Source organism: Brettanomyces nanus, chromosome 2, assembly GCF_011074865.1.
Source record: "Brettanomyces nanus chromosome 2, complete sequence".
NCBI lineage: Eukaryota > Fungi > Ascomycota > Pichiomycetes > Pichiales > Pichiaceae > Brettanomyces > Brettanomyces nanus.
In genome coordinates, this window is record NC_052375.1 from 941,232 (window position 1) to 954,704 (window position 13,473).

The 13,473-nt window shown below is 44.5% G+C and overlaps 7 protein-coding genes across 7 annotated transcripts; 4 read left to right on the forward strand and 3 right to left on the reverse strand.

The window, feature by feature from the left end:
* Nucleotides 1-107: 107 nt before the first annotated feature.
* Nucleotides 108-311, forward strand: FOA43_002435 (uncharacterized protein; the record flags this gene model as incomplete). Its single annotated transcript, XM_038922731.1, has 1 exon — nucleotides 108-311. One exon carries the CDS (start codon nucleotides 108-110, stop codon nucleotides 309-311), a length of 204 nt encoding a protein of 67 aa, XP_038778659.1.
* Nucleotides 312-1,782: 1,471 nt separating this feature from the next.
* On the reverse strand, nucleotides 1,783-2,446 carry FOA43_002436 (uncharacterized protein; the record flags this gene model as incomplete). The annotated part of the gene is made up of 2 exons (XM_038922732.1): nucleotides 1,783-1,845; nucleotides 1,973-2,446. 2 exons carry the CDS (start codon nucleotides 2,444-2,446, stop codon nucleotides 1,783-1,785), a joined length of 537 nt encoding a protein of 178 aa, XP_038778660.1.
* Nucleotides 2,447-2,916: 470 nt separating this feature from the next.
* On the reverse strand, nucleotides 2,917-5,466 carry FOA43_002437 (uncharacterized protein; the record flags this gene model as incomplete). The annotated part of the gene is made up of 1 exon (XM_038922733.1): nucleotides 2,917-5,466. One exon carries the CDS (start codon nucleotides 5,464-5,466, stop codon nucleotides 2,917-2,919), a length of 2,550 nt encoding a protein of 849 aa, XP_038778661.1.
* Nucleotides 5,467-5,692: 226 nt separating this feature from the next.
* On the forward strand, nucleotides 5,693-6,940 carry FOA43_002438 (uncharacterized protein; the record flags this gene model as incomplete). The annotated part of the gene is made up of 1 exon (XM_038922734.1): nucleotides 5,693-6,940. The coding sequence occupies one exon, from the start codon at nucleotides 5,693-5,695 to the stop codon at nucleotides 6,938-6,940; it is 1,248 nt and encodes a 415-aa protein (XP_038778662.1).
* Nucleotides 6,941-8,045: 1,105 nt separating this feature from the next.
* FOA43_002439 (uncharacterized protein) lies at nucleotides 8,046-9,089 on the forward strand (the record flags this gene model as incomplete). The annotated part of the gene is made up of 1 exon (XM_038922735.1): nucleotides 8,046-9,089. The coding sequence occupies one exon, from the start codon at nucleotides 8,046-8,048 to the stop codon at nucleotides 9,087-9,089; it is 1,044 nt and encodes a 347-aa protein (XP_038778663.1).
* A 151-nt stretch (nucleotides 9,090-9,240) lies between these two features.
* FOA43_002440 (uncharacterized protein) lies at nucleotides 9,241-10,305 on the reverse strand (the record flags this gene model as incomplete). Its single annotated transcript, XM_038922736.1, has 1 exon — nucleotides 9,241-10,305. The coding sequence occupies one exon, from the start codon at nucleotides 10,303-10,305 to the stop codon at nucleotides 9,241-9,243; it is 1,065 nt and encodes a 354-aa protein (XP_038778664.1).
* A 226-nt stretch (nucleotides 10,306-10,531) lies between these two features.
* Nucleotides 10,532-12,796, forward strand: FOA43_002441 (uncharacterized protein; the record flags this gene model as incomplete). The annotated part of the gene is made up of 1 exon (XM_038922737.1): nucleotides 10,532-12,796. One exon carries the CDS (start codon nucleotides 10,532-10,534, stop codon nucleotides 12,794-12,796), a length of 2,265 nt encoding a protein of 754 aa, XP_038778665.1.
* Nucleotides 12,797-13,473: the final 677 nt, after the last annotated feature.

A 13,473-nucleotide genomic window follows, 5' to 3' on the forward strand; every position in this document is an offset into this window, starting at 1 on the left:
GGGATGAGAGACGTGAACCAGAGAAGAGTCTAGGTGCAGAGCCTTTGAATTCATAGGCTGTAGGAGTTTGTGTGACAGTTTGTAGTTGACTTGTGACGGTTATCGAGATGGAGAGGGATGAGAGTGGAATGGATGAGAGTGAGTTGGGTGAGGATGAAATGGATGAGGACGGGATGGATGAGGACGGGATGGATGAGGACGGAATGGATGAGGATGAAACTGACGAAGACGGGATGGATGAGGATAAAATAGATGAGGACGTCTCTGGAAGAGAACAAATTGAGTCAGTAGAATTGTTGGACAAACAGTGATTGTTACAACAGTCTTCGTTAGCAGTACATGGATAACTGGAAGGAATGCAGACAGAAATATCGAGAACAGAACTCCCTGAAGGGATTTCAGTAGTAATTGGAAGACAGATAGAATAATCAAGTCCTTCAGAAGTGGTACAGACGTTTTTATCACAACAGTCCGAGTCATTACATGATTCACTTTCCATGACACAACTTGAAGGAGGTATAGTGGAGGTTGTATTTGAAGTTGATAGGATGGTACTGGAATAAGGGGAGCTAGAACTCAAAGTGGATTCACTTGAGAACTCTGAAGTGCTGGTGGTGGTACTTGGGTAGTCCGAAGAGCTAATATAATGAGTAGTACTAGAAATCGTGCAAATAGAACTTCCATTCACTCCATCACAAATCCTTTCATCACAACAATCGTTATCTGCTGTACACTCGGCACTCACAATACCACAAGTACTGGAAGAACTGGAAAGACTAGAGGTAGTAGTACTCAAGAAACTTGGGGTACTAGCAGGACTGGTATAATTGTTACTTGGAGTACCGGTAATACTCGAAGAACTCAAGAAACTCGAGGTACTGGTAGAAGTGGTACTGGTAGAAGTGGTACTGGTAGAAGTGGTACTGGAAGTACTTGGGGAAGTAGTAGAACTGGTGGAACTACTAGTACTGGAAGTGCTGAGAGTACTTGAGGGCGTCGTAGAACTAGTTGTACTTGAGGTACTAGTAGGACTAGTAGAACTGGTAGTACTTGAAGAACTCAAAATACTTGGGGTACTGGTAGAACTGGCACTGGAAGAACTTGAGGAAGTAGTGGGGCTGGTGGAACTGAGGGTACTGGAAGTGCTTGAGGTACTGGTAGAACTGGTACTGGAAACACCTGGGGTACTAGCAGGACTGGTAGAATCGGTACTCAGAGTACTGGTAGTACCTGAAGAACTCAAGAGACTTGAGGTGCTGGTAGAACTGGTGCTGATAGAAATGGTACTAGAAACACTTGGGGAAGTAGTGGGGCTGGTCGTACTGGTCGTACTTAGAGTGCCTGCGGGAGTTGTAGAACTGGTAGAACTGGTACTTAGAGTATTCGAGGGAGTAGAACTGGTTGTGCTGGTAGTATTTGGAGTGCTAGAGGTAGTCGTAGAACTGCTCGTACTGGAAATACTTGAGGGAGTAGTGATAGAACTACTAGTACTGGAAGTGCTGAGAGTACTTGAGAGCGTAGTAGAACTAGTGGTACTTGAGGTAATAGAAGGACTAGTAGAACTGGTAGTACTCGAAGAACTCAAGATACTCGAGGTATTGGTAGAACTGGTACTGGAAACGCTTGAGGAAGTAGTGGAGCTGGTCGTACTTGAGGCACTGGTCGTAATGGTCGAACTGAGAGTACTTAAAGTGCTTGAGGGAACAGTAAAACTAGTAGTACTTGAAGTACTGGTAGGGGTACTTGGGGTACTCGAGGGAGTAGTGCTGGTAGTGCTAGTACTTAGAACACAAATTGAACTTCCCTCAACACCTTCACAATCGCCGTCACAACAATCCCCATTTGCTGTACATTCAGAACTTATTGCAACACATGTTGAAGAAGTTGTGGCTGTGGAACATATCTTAGTAGTGAGATACGTAGTCGAATAGGTGGAAAAAGAAGTGGTCTCGGAACCATCAACGGTACTCACAATAGGAGTACTGGTGTAGGTAGTTTTAGAATAAACCTCATCACAGCTTCTGGTTTTGGTAATAATCTCAGTTGTTGTCTCTGTAACAGAGGTTGTAAAGTAGTTGGTGGTTGTATCGATATCGCAATAGGTGACAATAATTTCCTCTTTACCATCAACAGTAGTATAGTCCATACTGACCTGCTTCCATTCAGTAGTATCGGCTTCAGTAACCAATGTAGGCTTAAACCCGACAAATGAGTAACCAGAAACAACGGAAGGAACTAAAGTAGTGTAAGTTATGGTTGGCTCAACAACGGTACTGTAGACAGACATAGTAGTGAGATAAACAGAACCATAGTAAGTGGTACCCGTACATATACCCGGTAAGATACAAGTGCTGGAGACCAAAGTCGTGTATTCATCCTGCAAAGAAATGGATGCACCAAAAGTAAAACCGAGTATAGAAAGGAGAGTTAGATAGTTGGATAACATGGTTGCAAAATGATGATTAACATTAGAATGGAATATATGAAATTTACGACAGATCTAACTGACCTTTATATACGGTACTGGTTACCTCGTCTGTTACGGTCATTGATGTTTCAGGTCTCTAAATAGTACAATGTGACAATCAGGAATAGAAATAGATATGTTGAAGAAGTTTCAAAAGAAGTTTTATAAGATCCTTTGAAGGCCCAAATAGGAAACTAAAACTCGCATAGGATATGCACCTTGACGAAAGAGGAAATTTTTATGCGTGAAAGGAAAATCCTCGGGAGATACTTAGATGGTTTTCGAGGAACAAAGGCGACTGAAGTAGGTAGGTGCTTCACGTGGTTGCCAAGCACCGAGTACTGAGCTAAACAATAGTCCTGAAGTATGTAAATTTAGTTGAACATTAATGCACATTAATATACATAAAAGCTATTATCAAATTAATATGCATAAAACCCCGGAAATCTTCACCGCTTTGAATTATCGTGGAAGACCAACTGGAAGATGGCGGTTCTTGCGCGTTCTTTGAAGTCGGAGATCTGGCAAGTATTATTGAGCTGCTTAATGGCATTGTAGAAGCCGAGATCAATTAGCTTGCGGGCTCTGTTGCGGGTCTTCCTGTAGTCGGAGGTGGCGGCTACAGAGGAAATGGCGGCGGTTTGCGGAGCGGTTATTGCACCGAAATCTACATCCATTGCGGAATCTTCGTGAGCTGCTGCGGCATCTGCGGCGTTGTCGGAGGAGCCTAGCACATCGGCGGCATCGGCGGTGTTGGCGGCCCTTGCCGTCACCGCAACATCTTCCTCACTATCCGACACCGACGTCTCCTCCCGCCACGTCAAATTCGTAACAATCCAAACTATACTCAACTTCACTTTCCATAACTTCTCTTCCGCGGCGGCCGACACCGACTTGCGGATCGGCTCTTTAAGCAACTCAAGCAACTTGCGGAGCAAAGCGTCGTTCTGGGTAAGAAGCAACTTGCTCTGCAAAGTTGACGAAGCGAAATGAACTAAAATATAGTTGATGGCGATGACGGTGTCGGAACTATGGGCGGCATCCAAATGGCGGAGTAGAAACTCCAAAAAAGAGTCGTCGTTCGTTAGGCGGCGGGCCGCCGACGCCGCATAGGCATCGTAGAGGTGGGCGGAGTTGGTGAACGATGTGACGGAGATGTTTCGGAGGATGTTGAAGCACTGCTGCTGCACCTTGTCGGAGGGGTCTTCGCAGAGCTCGAATATCTGGTTGAGAGCGGAGCCCGAAGCGAACTTCTGCTTGAAAAGAGAGTCGTCGGAGTAAAGGGAATTGCGGATGACTTGAAGAGCGCTGATGCGGAGAAGAGTTGCTCCGCGACTATTGGCACCGCGGGGGCTGCGGGCGGTGCGGTCCTCGGCATTGGTTTCGCCGCCGATATACCGCAGCAACAAGCCGTACAAATCCACTTCCATAAACTTCTCTCTGACGGCGCTAAACTCAACCACCAAATTGGCCATGATTCCAAGAACGACGCTCCGCAAAACCACCTCGTTCTCCGCCAAGTCAGTGTCGCACGCCGCCACGTCGGGAACTGGGGCGGCGGCCAAATTCACGAGTAGGTTTACAGGATCCAGATCTACGAGGAACGTGCGGAGCATGCTGGCGGACCGCGACAATGCCCGAATCAAGTAGCAGGCTGCCAGCGTAAGTTCATTGGAAAGGCGGAGTGAGCGGAGAGAGCGAAGAGCAGATGCCGAACTGGCGTCGCGGATTTCGGGGGTCTTGGCCAAATCTTCACATAGTGCGGTGTGGCGGGCGATCGGCCCGCACAGAACACCGCGGAGATCATACTGGGCGACGATATCGCGGTGAGCATCGTTAACACTGCATACACAGCTGAGAACCAGTAGAGCATCCGATAAGCGGTGCACCGTAGCGGCAGACATGAATTCGGCGGCGGGAGCGTATGTTTCGGCCACGATTGAGGCGGCGCGGTCGGCAAAATTGACACCGAAGAGTTGTGAGCAGGCCGGCGGATATTCCTGTGCGACCACCGCCAAGACACGCATCGGCGACGGAGTAACGGCGGGGGTACCCGCAGTGCTTTCGAGAGTGTCCGCCAGCTCAATGAGGGCGGGGATCACCTTGGCATACGTCGGCGCTCTCATTGAGGGAAGCGATTCAAAGTCTTTGGTATAATAGGCGAGAACGGTGGCGGCGGCGAGACGTAAGGCGGCGTTTGGAGACCGAAGAAACGCACACAAGGTGTAGTGGAGTGGTGGCGGCAGCGCGGGCGGAGCCGAAACCTGCGCGTGAATGCGCGGTAACAAGTGCGCTAATGCTTGGAGCAGCGGAGTCAAGTGTCGCGCGGCATCGTCAGCTTCCTGGGGCCGCAGGGTAAAAGCGGGCGGAAGCAGCGAGGCACGACTAGTTGAGATACTGGCGGCGTCCGAAATGTCGGTGTCAATTTCTGTGTCAGTGTCCAAGCGGGCGGCATTTGAACTGTAAATGGTTTTAAAAAACGGAGCGATTTCCCAGGCGATTCGCCGCATCAACGGGCGGAAGAGAAGAATGTCCCTGGAGTATGCCGCCTTGGTGGTGTCGGCGGCGGCGGCAGCGGCCACGGGATCGTCTCTCAGATGAATTAGCACTATGCACGCATGGCGAAGTTCGGCGGGTGTTGAATGGCGGCGGCCGAGGACGCGGCGGAGCAACTTGTCAAGGTCGTCGGAGGCGGTGATGGCGGCAAGGTTTCCAGACACAAGTAACTCCGCGAGAGCAGCCAAATTGCAGGCTGTGAGCTCAATGGGATGGCGGACCGCCGTGGAAATCAAGAGAGACGCCAATTGCTGCTCCGAAAACGGGAACTCAAGGCGGCACGTTCGGCCTAGACGAACAAAAGCGGTCAAAACGACGGCGGAGTTCCCGAGAATAGACACGTCGTCCGACGAAGAGAGCTGTCCGACAAATCCACTTAGAAGCGTCGGATCGGAGCTTAAACGAGAGAGTTTCTCCTTGTCATTTCCTAGTAAAGTCGTCATGGCGGTGAAGAATATTGTTGAAGCCTTGTTAATTGAAGCTCCGCCATTTAGCCCGCTGAAGTTGATCGGACGAAAAATGTTGAGTCGATAAAGTCGATCGACCTATAAATCACGTGTTTGTATCCAGCTGATTAGAAACACCTGACACTTAAAAATTTGATCTTTCCGTTCTTTGCGTCTACTTCTTTCTTCCGTTCCTCTTGTTCTTCGTGCCAATCACTCTAAAATGCCCCGTGATCCGCTTATCGGGCTTGTTGGAAAGCCATCTTCAGGCAAATCGACCACTTTGAACTCTCTGACGGACGCCAACGCTAAAATAGGAGCTTTCCCGTTCACTACTATCGACCCTAATAGAGCTACCGGATACGTCGAAATAGAATGTGCATGCAGCCGGTTCCAAAAAGAAGACTTATGTAAGCCGAATTACGGTTGGTGTGACCACGGTAAGCGTCACGTGCCAATTGAGTTGTTGGACGTGGCCGGATTAATTCCCGGAGCATCGCAAGGCCTCGGCTTAGGTAATAAATTCCTCGACGACCTTCGCCAGGCGGATGCTTTGATTCACGTGGTGGATGTATCAGGCACCACGAATGCAGAGGGAAAGGCTACCAGGGGATACGACCCATTGCAGGACATCGAATGGCTCCAGGACGAGATTCGACTCTGGATTGAAGGAAACTTACGTAAGCGATGGGGGTCGATCGTCCGTCGTCACGTCGCAACAAAGTCATCTGTTGCGGAAACTCTTCGGGCTCAGTTTGGAGGGTACGGAGCTTCTAAGGAGATGGTTGCCAGAGCTATCAATTCCATTCCTAATTTACCACCGATGGAAGATTGGGATAACGTGTGGATTAGTAAAGTTGTTTTGGGATTTATGGCTGTGAAGTTCCCTACGGTACTTGCATTAAACAAGATAGACCACCCTGACGCGGACAAGAACGTGAGTAAAATCATGCTAAAGTACCCTGAGACGAGTGCCGTTTTAACCAGTGCGTTGACAGAAGTGTTTTTACGTAAGCTGGTAAAGCAGAAGTTTATAAAATATGAGGAAGGAACGGAATTTGTCGATATCTATGAAGATTTGGACCCTGATTGCGGTTTAAAACCAATGGATCCAGTTCTAAAGGATCGAATCGACAATATAAGGGACTTGGTGTTGTATAGATTTGGTTCTACTGGTGTTGTTCAAGTTTTACAGGAAGCAACCAAAAAATTAAAGCTTATTCCTGTCTTTACAGTCCGAAATATCCTTACTTTCACGGGAAACAGTGGAAAACACGTCTTTAGAGACTGTACCTTGTTCAAACAGGGTTCCAAAGTTGCCTCTGTAGCAAGAGCTATTATGGGAGAGGTCACTATAGCCTCTGTGGAAGGAGTAGGTGGTAAACGAGTGTCTATGGATGACGTAATTGAACCTGGAAAGAATGATATTCTTTCTTTTAAGGTTGTCCCGGGAAAGAGCGAGGATAAGTAGTCTTGTATAGAATTAATTAATGGAATAGGTTGCATGTCTGCATCATACGTCATTTTCTCTCTAATATTTAATATTTTCAGAGCTGTGTTGGCTGATAGGGATTGCATAGAGCAGTTATAGAATCTCCTCTTTCCACAGGGTGATAATAAGATTGATATTCCTGTAGGGATTAAAGGTCTGTACAGTACGCCACCTAGTAGTTCCTATTACACTCTTAATCTTACTTGTTGTTGCCACTAAATAGATAATACTTATGCAGATGACAGGCACAGAAAAGAACTGTCTTTCCACAAGAGTACCTGTGTTTTGCCTCACTCATACGGCATCAAGGAGTACGTACATTTAAACACCTTCAGGTTACATCCGTGCACCAATTACTTATCTGCAAATCATATTTTTCTTATCTTGGTTCCCTTTTTGTTCCCCTTTTTGTTCCCCTTTTTGTTCCCTTTTTGTTCCCCTTTTGTTGCCCTGTTGCCCTGTTTCCTGTTCCCCTTTTTGCTGCCCCTTGCTTTTGATGTATTTCTTCGAAGTCTCGCCCAAAAGGAGACTTCTACAGTGCTCGGCTGCTGTTTTCTGGTGTCTTTTAGGTGCAGGCCCCATTTTCGGCTTCGCTGCCTTTAAACCTGTTCTAATTGCCCATGGAATCTACGAGGAAACGTGCAATTCGAAATCATCATTTCCACGTTCATTCTCTGCCAAATGCACTTCGCAAGATCTCAAATTGAACCTTTTATTCACCGTGGCTGCAGCTCTGACCAATATTTGTGCCTTAATTATTGGAAGAGTCCTCGATACGGCTGGCCCTCGCGTCTGTGGCCTTGTTGCTTCTACTTTTCTTTTTTTGTCGTGTTTTACGTTCATTTTTGCCTCAAATTTGAAGCCCTTTTTTGATCCCTACATAACTGGATACTCTCTAATGGCATTGGGAGGTCCATTCGCTTATATATCGTCATTCCAATTGTCAAATGCCTTCCCGGAAAAGTCTGGGCTGATTTTGGCTATCATTACAGGCTCCTTTGATACATCTTCAGCTGTTTTCTTAGTCTACAAGAAGTTATATCTTCATAACCCTTCATTTTTCTCTTTGGAAAACTTCTACAAGATGTATCTTTTTGTCCCTATATTTATTACCGTGGCTCAGTTTACTATCATGCCCAAGGAATCGTATCTTACTCCTCCGGCTGATATTATTCCAAATGCTACGCCACAGCAGAGGCGACTTTCCGAGGGTGTAGAGGCGGAACAGTTAATTTACGAGTCCAATGCTGCTGCCTTTCTCAGCTCCCTGATAACAGCCCCTCCGGACGAACAGACGGCTCTATTACAGGGTCCAATTGTTGCACAGCCGCGGCCACAGCCACTGCCAGGTTCAGCTGTTGCACAGCCACAGATCGTAGCTGCCAAGCGTAGATCTTCCTTAGGTGATGCATACAAAAGCGCATATATCGAGGAAGAAATAGAGGCAGTGTCCAAGAACCCGGGGTCTGCGGCCGCCAACTCGATTTTTGGTATTCTTCACGGTTTCCCGTCGTCTTACCAGTTTAAAACGTGGTGGTTTGGACTCATTTGTGTGTATTCCACAGTTCAGATGCTTCGGTTGAACTATTTTGTGGCCACAGTCAATTCTCAGTACGGTTACTTATTTTCCTCATATGAGATGGCTGATAAGCTCAATAGGGTGTTTGATATTGCACTTCCTCTTGGAGGAGTGGTGTCAATCCCCGTTGTTGGCTTGATTTTGGACAATTTCAGCACTTCCGTTGTAGTTTCTATACTTTTGGCTACATCGCTTGTAATTGGAGTCCTAGGCATTGTAATGCACTCGTTTTTGGCAGGTCTATTGAACGTTTTGTTATTTGTATGCTTTAGACCGTTCTTTTATACCACAGTCAGCGATTACTGCGCCAAAGTGTTTGGATTCGAGACATTTGGAACCATTTACGGAGCCATTATGACTGTAGCAGGACTATTCAACATTCTTCAGAGTTATTTGGACAAATTAACGCATACAAAGTTTGAAATGAATCCGATTCCAATGAATATATTGTTGATTGTACTCACAATTGTTTCAGGAGGAGGATTGGTGGCGTATGTATTTGCTCAGACAAAGATATATGGAAGATTGCGTTCACAAGCGCTGAGTTAAGATCTAGATCAAAATAATTAGTTATATATAAGATTAGTTGAGTCCAGAGAGAGTTAGACTGGACACATGCAAGCGATGAAGGAGGAGGAAGAAGAATGATGAGTATAGCTAATCCACAGGACTGATAACCATATCATCTGATGATGAGTAGCTAATCTACAGGATTGATAACCATATCATCTCTAAGTAATGAATCACTTGAAGATAGAGTCTGTTGGAAGTCATTCAACTGAAGAGGTCTTAAGATGACCTTTTCGTCAGGTTTCATTGGTTTACCGTTGAGGACATTATGTCTTATGTACTCTCTAGTAGAATTAACAGCAGCATTACGACATAATTCCATCAAATCAGAACCACTTAGACCAGAAGTAACCCTTGCTAGATCGTCCAATTCAAAGTCGTAGTTGACATGATTCATAAGCTTATTAAGAATGTTAAGACGTTGACTCAAATCTGGAAGGGTGACTGCAAAACGTTTCGGCATACGTCTCATGAAGGCAGAATCTATATCGTTTGGTCTGTTAGTTGCACCAAGGATTAAGATTCGGCCAGAAGACGTAAGACCGTCCCATAGAGTCATGAACTCAGCCTTCAACATGGCAGTCATCTCGTGATCTGAAGAGCTTCTCTCGCGCAAGAACGAGTCGATTTCATCAATGAAAATAATACATGGTTGGATTTTTTGGGCCAATGAGAACATCGCATCCACCAACTTATTGGATTCACCATACCATTTATCCATGATATTACTCATTCTGATGGAAATGAAGTTTGCACCAGATTCAGATGCCAAAGCTTTGGCCAACATAGTCTTACCACAACCTGGAGGACCGTAGAGAAGAACACCCTTTGGTGCCTGTAATAAAGATGCGTACTGATCGAATAACTGGGGACAAGTAAGAGGTAAAATAACACTCTCTTGAAGATCACTGATTATGTCATCGAGACCTCCTATGTCATCAAAATGAACGTCTATCTCATCTGGAGGAATAACACAAGACAAAAGAGATGACTCGTATTCATTTAGATCGAGGTTGATTCCGGGATTGGCAGTTTGAAGTCTTTGAAGAGACATTTTAGCCTTTTGTTTGTCTTCTTTAGATCGTCCTCTTCCTTTCATATCTGACATAAGTTGGGACGTTAAGTAGTAAAGAGAAAGAGAAGCCCCTAGAAAGAAGATTGTATCTGTAATAACTTTTGGATCTAAGCGAGGCATTTTATGAACGAGAAGGTAAATTGACGAGTAAACTGATGAGTAAATCGATGAACAAGCTGACGAGTAGATTGATGAGCAAACTGATGAGTAAACTGAATGCCCTTGAACTCTTAAGCCTCTTAAGCTTTTTAAGCTTTTAGCTTCAAGTTGAATTCGCGAAGAAAAAGTTTAAATTAAATTTTAGAGGATGAATTTTTCAGTACTTTAGTTCTTCTTAAAGAACAAGATGAGTAAGAGACAGAGGCATTCTATTCAGATCCCTGGAGTTTTATTGGATGAAATTAAGAGGGAAGATAGATACGATAATGATGAGAGGTTTTCTGGAAAGAGAGCGAAAAAGGAGAAAAGTGGGAGGAGTGATAGGAATTCTAGGAAGAGGAGTAAGGTGAAGGTGAAGGAGAAGGTGAAGGAAAGGGAGAAGGTGAAGGAGAAGGTGAGGGTTAAAGAGGATGACAAAGGAGAAGAAGATGAGATTGGATATTATGCGAGGAAGCTTGGAATTGATAAGAAAAAAGGGCTGCATAAAGAGGATGAATTTGATAGTGTAGGAGGGTTATTGGATGGGTTAGACTTCATGGAGGAGGGTGGGGGTGGTGAGGAGGGTGGTGAGGATAGTGAAGAGGATAGTGAAGAGGAGGAGGAGGAGGAGGAGGAGGGTGACGACGATAGCGACCTCGATGACGATAGCGACCTCGATGACGACGATAGAGAATTACTCAAACAGATGGCCGAGATTGAAGACTCCTCGCAGTCCAAAGACTCACCTCCCAATGACTTACCCCATGAAAACCCATACATAGCACCATCATCCCATTATGTTCCTCCTGCTTTACGTAGACGTGAACAACCTCAAGAATCACAGGAGATGATGGAGATAAAGAGAGCTGTTAAAAGACCATTCAACAAGCTCTCCGAACCTAATATGCTCAATTGCGTCGATGAATTGGTTCAACTATACAACAATCATCCTCGCCAGTTGGTAAATGGGGCCATAATGCAGGTGATACTGGATTCTGTCACCATCTCGACTCCTCTATTAGAGTCTTTCCTCATCCTATACGCTTCTGCTGTTGTAGCCATTTATAGAATGCAAGGAGTGGACTTTGGTGCCTATTGCATTCAAACCTTGATTGATAAGTTGAACGGATACTTTGATAGCGATGTTGGAGGTTATTCACCAGTTAATTTGATTGGTTTGATTGGCTTTTGCTATGATTTCAACCTCATGAGCTCTTCATTAATCTATGATATTGTTTCTAAGAAGTTGTTAGTGAAACCAACTGAAATAAAGGTCAATATGTTGTTAAAGTTGATTCGTTCGTGTGGTCCCAAGATGAGATCTGATGACACTGACGCTTTAAAAGAGATTCTAGCGGAATTGAACGAATCAATCAAAAACACAACAACCACCAGAACAAGGTTTTTGGTAGAAACCATCACCAATTTGAAGAATAACAAGTTGAAGAGTCTGGAAAGTGAAAATACTGGTCAATTGTTAACCAGACTCAAGAAACAACTCGGAAAATTGAACAACAACAGGAATTCGGACCCTATTAAAGTATCACTCGATGATATAGAGCATGTTAATGATAGGGGAAAATGGTGGTTGATAGGATCGGCATGGAGTGGCAAACGGGAAGATGTGAGTGCAGCGGGAGCAAGCGTAGACGACATCTCATTGGATGATACATTTGCTGATACATTTGCTGATTCACTTGATTCTACAAACTGGCTTGAAATCGCTAAAGAACAACGAATGAATACCGATGTTAGAAGAGCCATTTTTGTATGTATTATGTCAGCCGACGATTATATGGATGCCTTTTCCAAGTTGAACAAGCTACGACTTAAACGGATTCAAAACAGAGAGATTCCTAACATTTTGATGCATTGTGTCACTATGGAAAGTGGATTCAATCCATACTATGGATTCTTGGCTAAGAAGATCTGCTCGGATCACTCTATGCGACGGACTTTACAGTTAAACCTCTGGGATTTCCTCAAGGAAATGGATGGAGAAGATGATAGTAGCACTGGGTTGTTGGTAGATGCGGATGATGATGTTCGCCTGATTAAGATCTTGAACTTGGGACGATTCTTTGGCTTTCTTATAGGTGAAGGAGGAGAATCACTTAACATTTTGAGGACTGTAAACTTTCTAACTGCTTCTTCCGATGTTAAGATTTTCATAGAGATTATGTTGATTACCTTTTTGGATACCATTGGAAAGAAGTCCGTAGAGAAGTCGTTTGGATCTGGGTTGCAAAATATACCTACTAAAGTTGAAGACTTAAAGTTCAGCAGTCAGCTATTAAATGATAAGTTGGAAAAGTGCAAAGAGCAACCTCTACTTCTAAAGGGACTACGATACTTTATAACTAATAACGTCAAGGGAAGTGATCTGATCAAGGGGAAGAAGCAAAGAATCAGAGTGGACTGGGGAGTCGAAATTATGTGTGATATTATAGAAGAGATTCTACCCAAGATGTAAGCCTAAGCAGAAGTCTATGCTTTATAAGATAATGACTAATTAACCGGATACCCCCATAAGTCCCAGAGTTTGTTAAGGATTGTATACTTAAAGGAGATTCTCCACGAATAGTAGGGGTCATTATGACTATGACTATGACTATGACTATGACCATGCCCGTGAATAGGACGATGACTATAGTCCTTTGAATTCACTTGATCAATCAAATACGGTTCGGAAACTATATTTGGAGTGGGGGTGGTGTGTGGCCTACCTCTCATTGTTTGCTCCAACAACACTTCATTTGGGCTTTTTCTGAATGTTTCAGAAGAATTAAAATAGATCACTGATAGCTGCTTAAGTAGAATATTAAAGTTCTCGGGATTAGACAAACTCGTCATATTTTGCAAAATCATCTTCGAGATAATCATTTGGATACAGTAAAAGTAGAGTGGATATGATTCTGATTGTTTGGTGAGGTCCAATTCAAGAAGCCATTGAGCTGCAGCAATAGTAGGCATATCAAGTAATATCAATTTAATGGTATCAGAGTGAGACTGGTAATCCCTTTTCTTGGATAGATTCTTGGAACAGATCCACAATAGTTCAAGGATTTCCAACGAAGATGGGATATTTCTGGAAGGATTTTGGTGGACCAAATTGCAGAATAAAGAAAGAATTAGATCACATTTGATCAA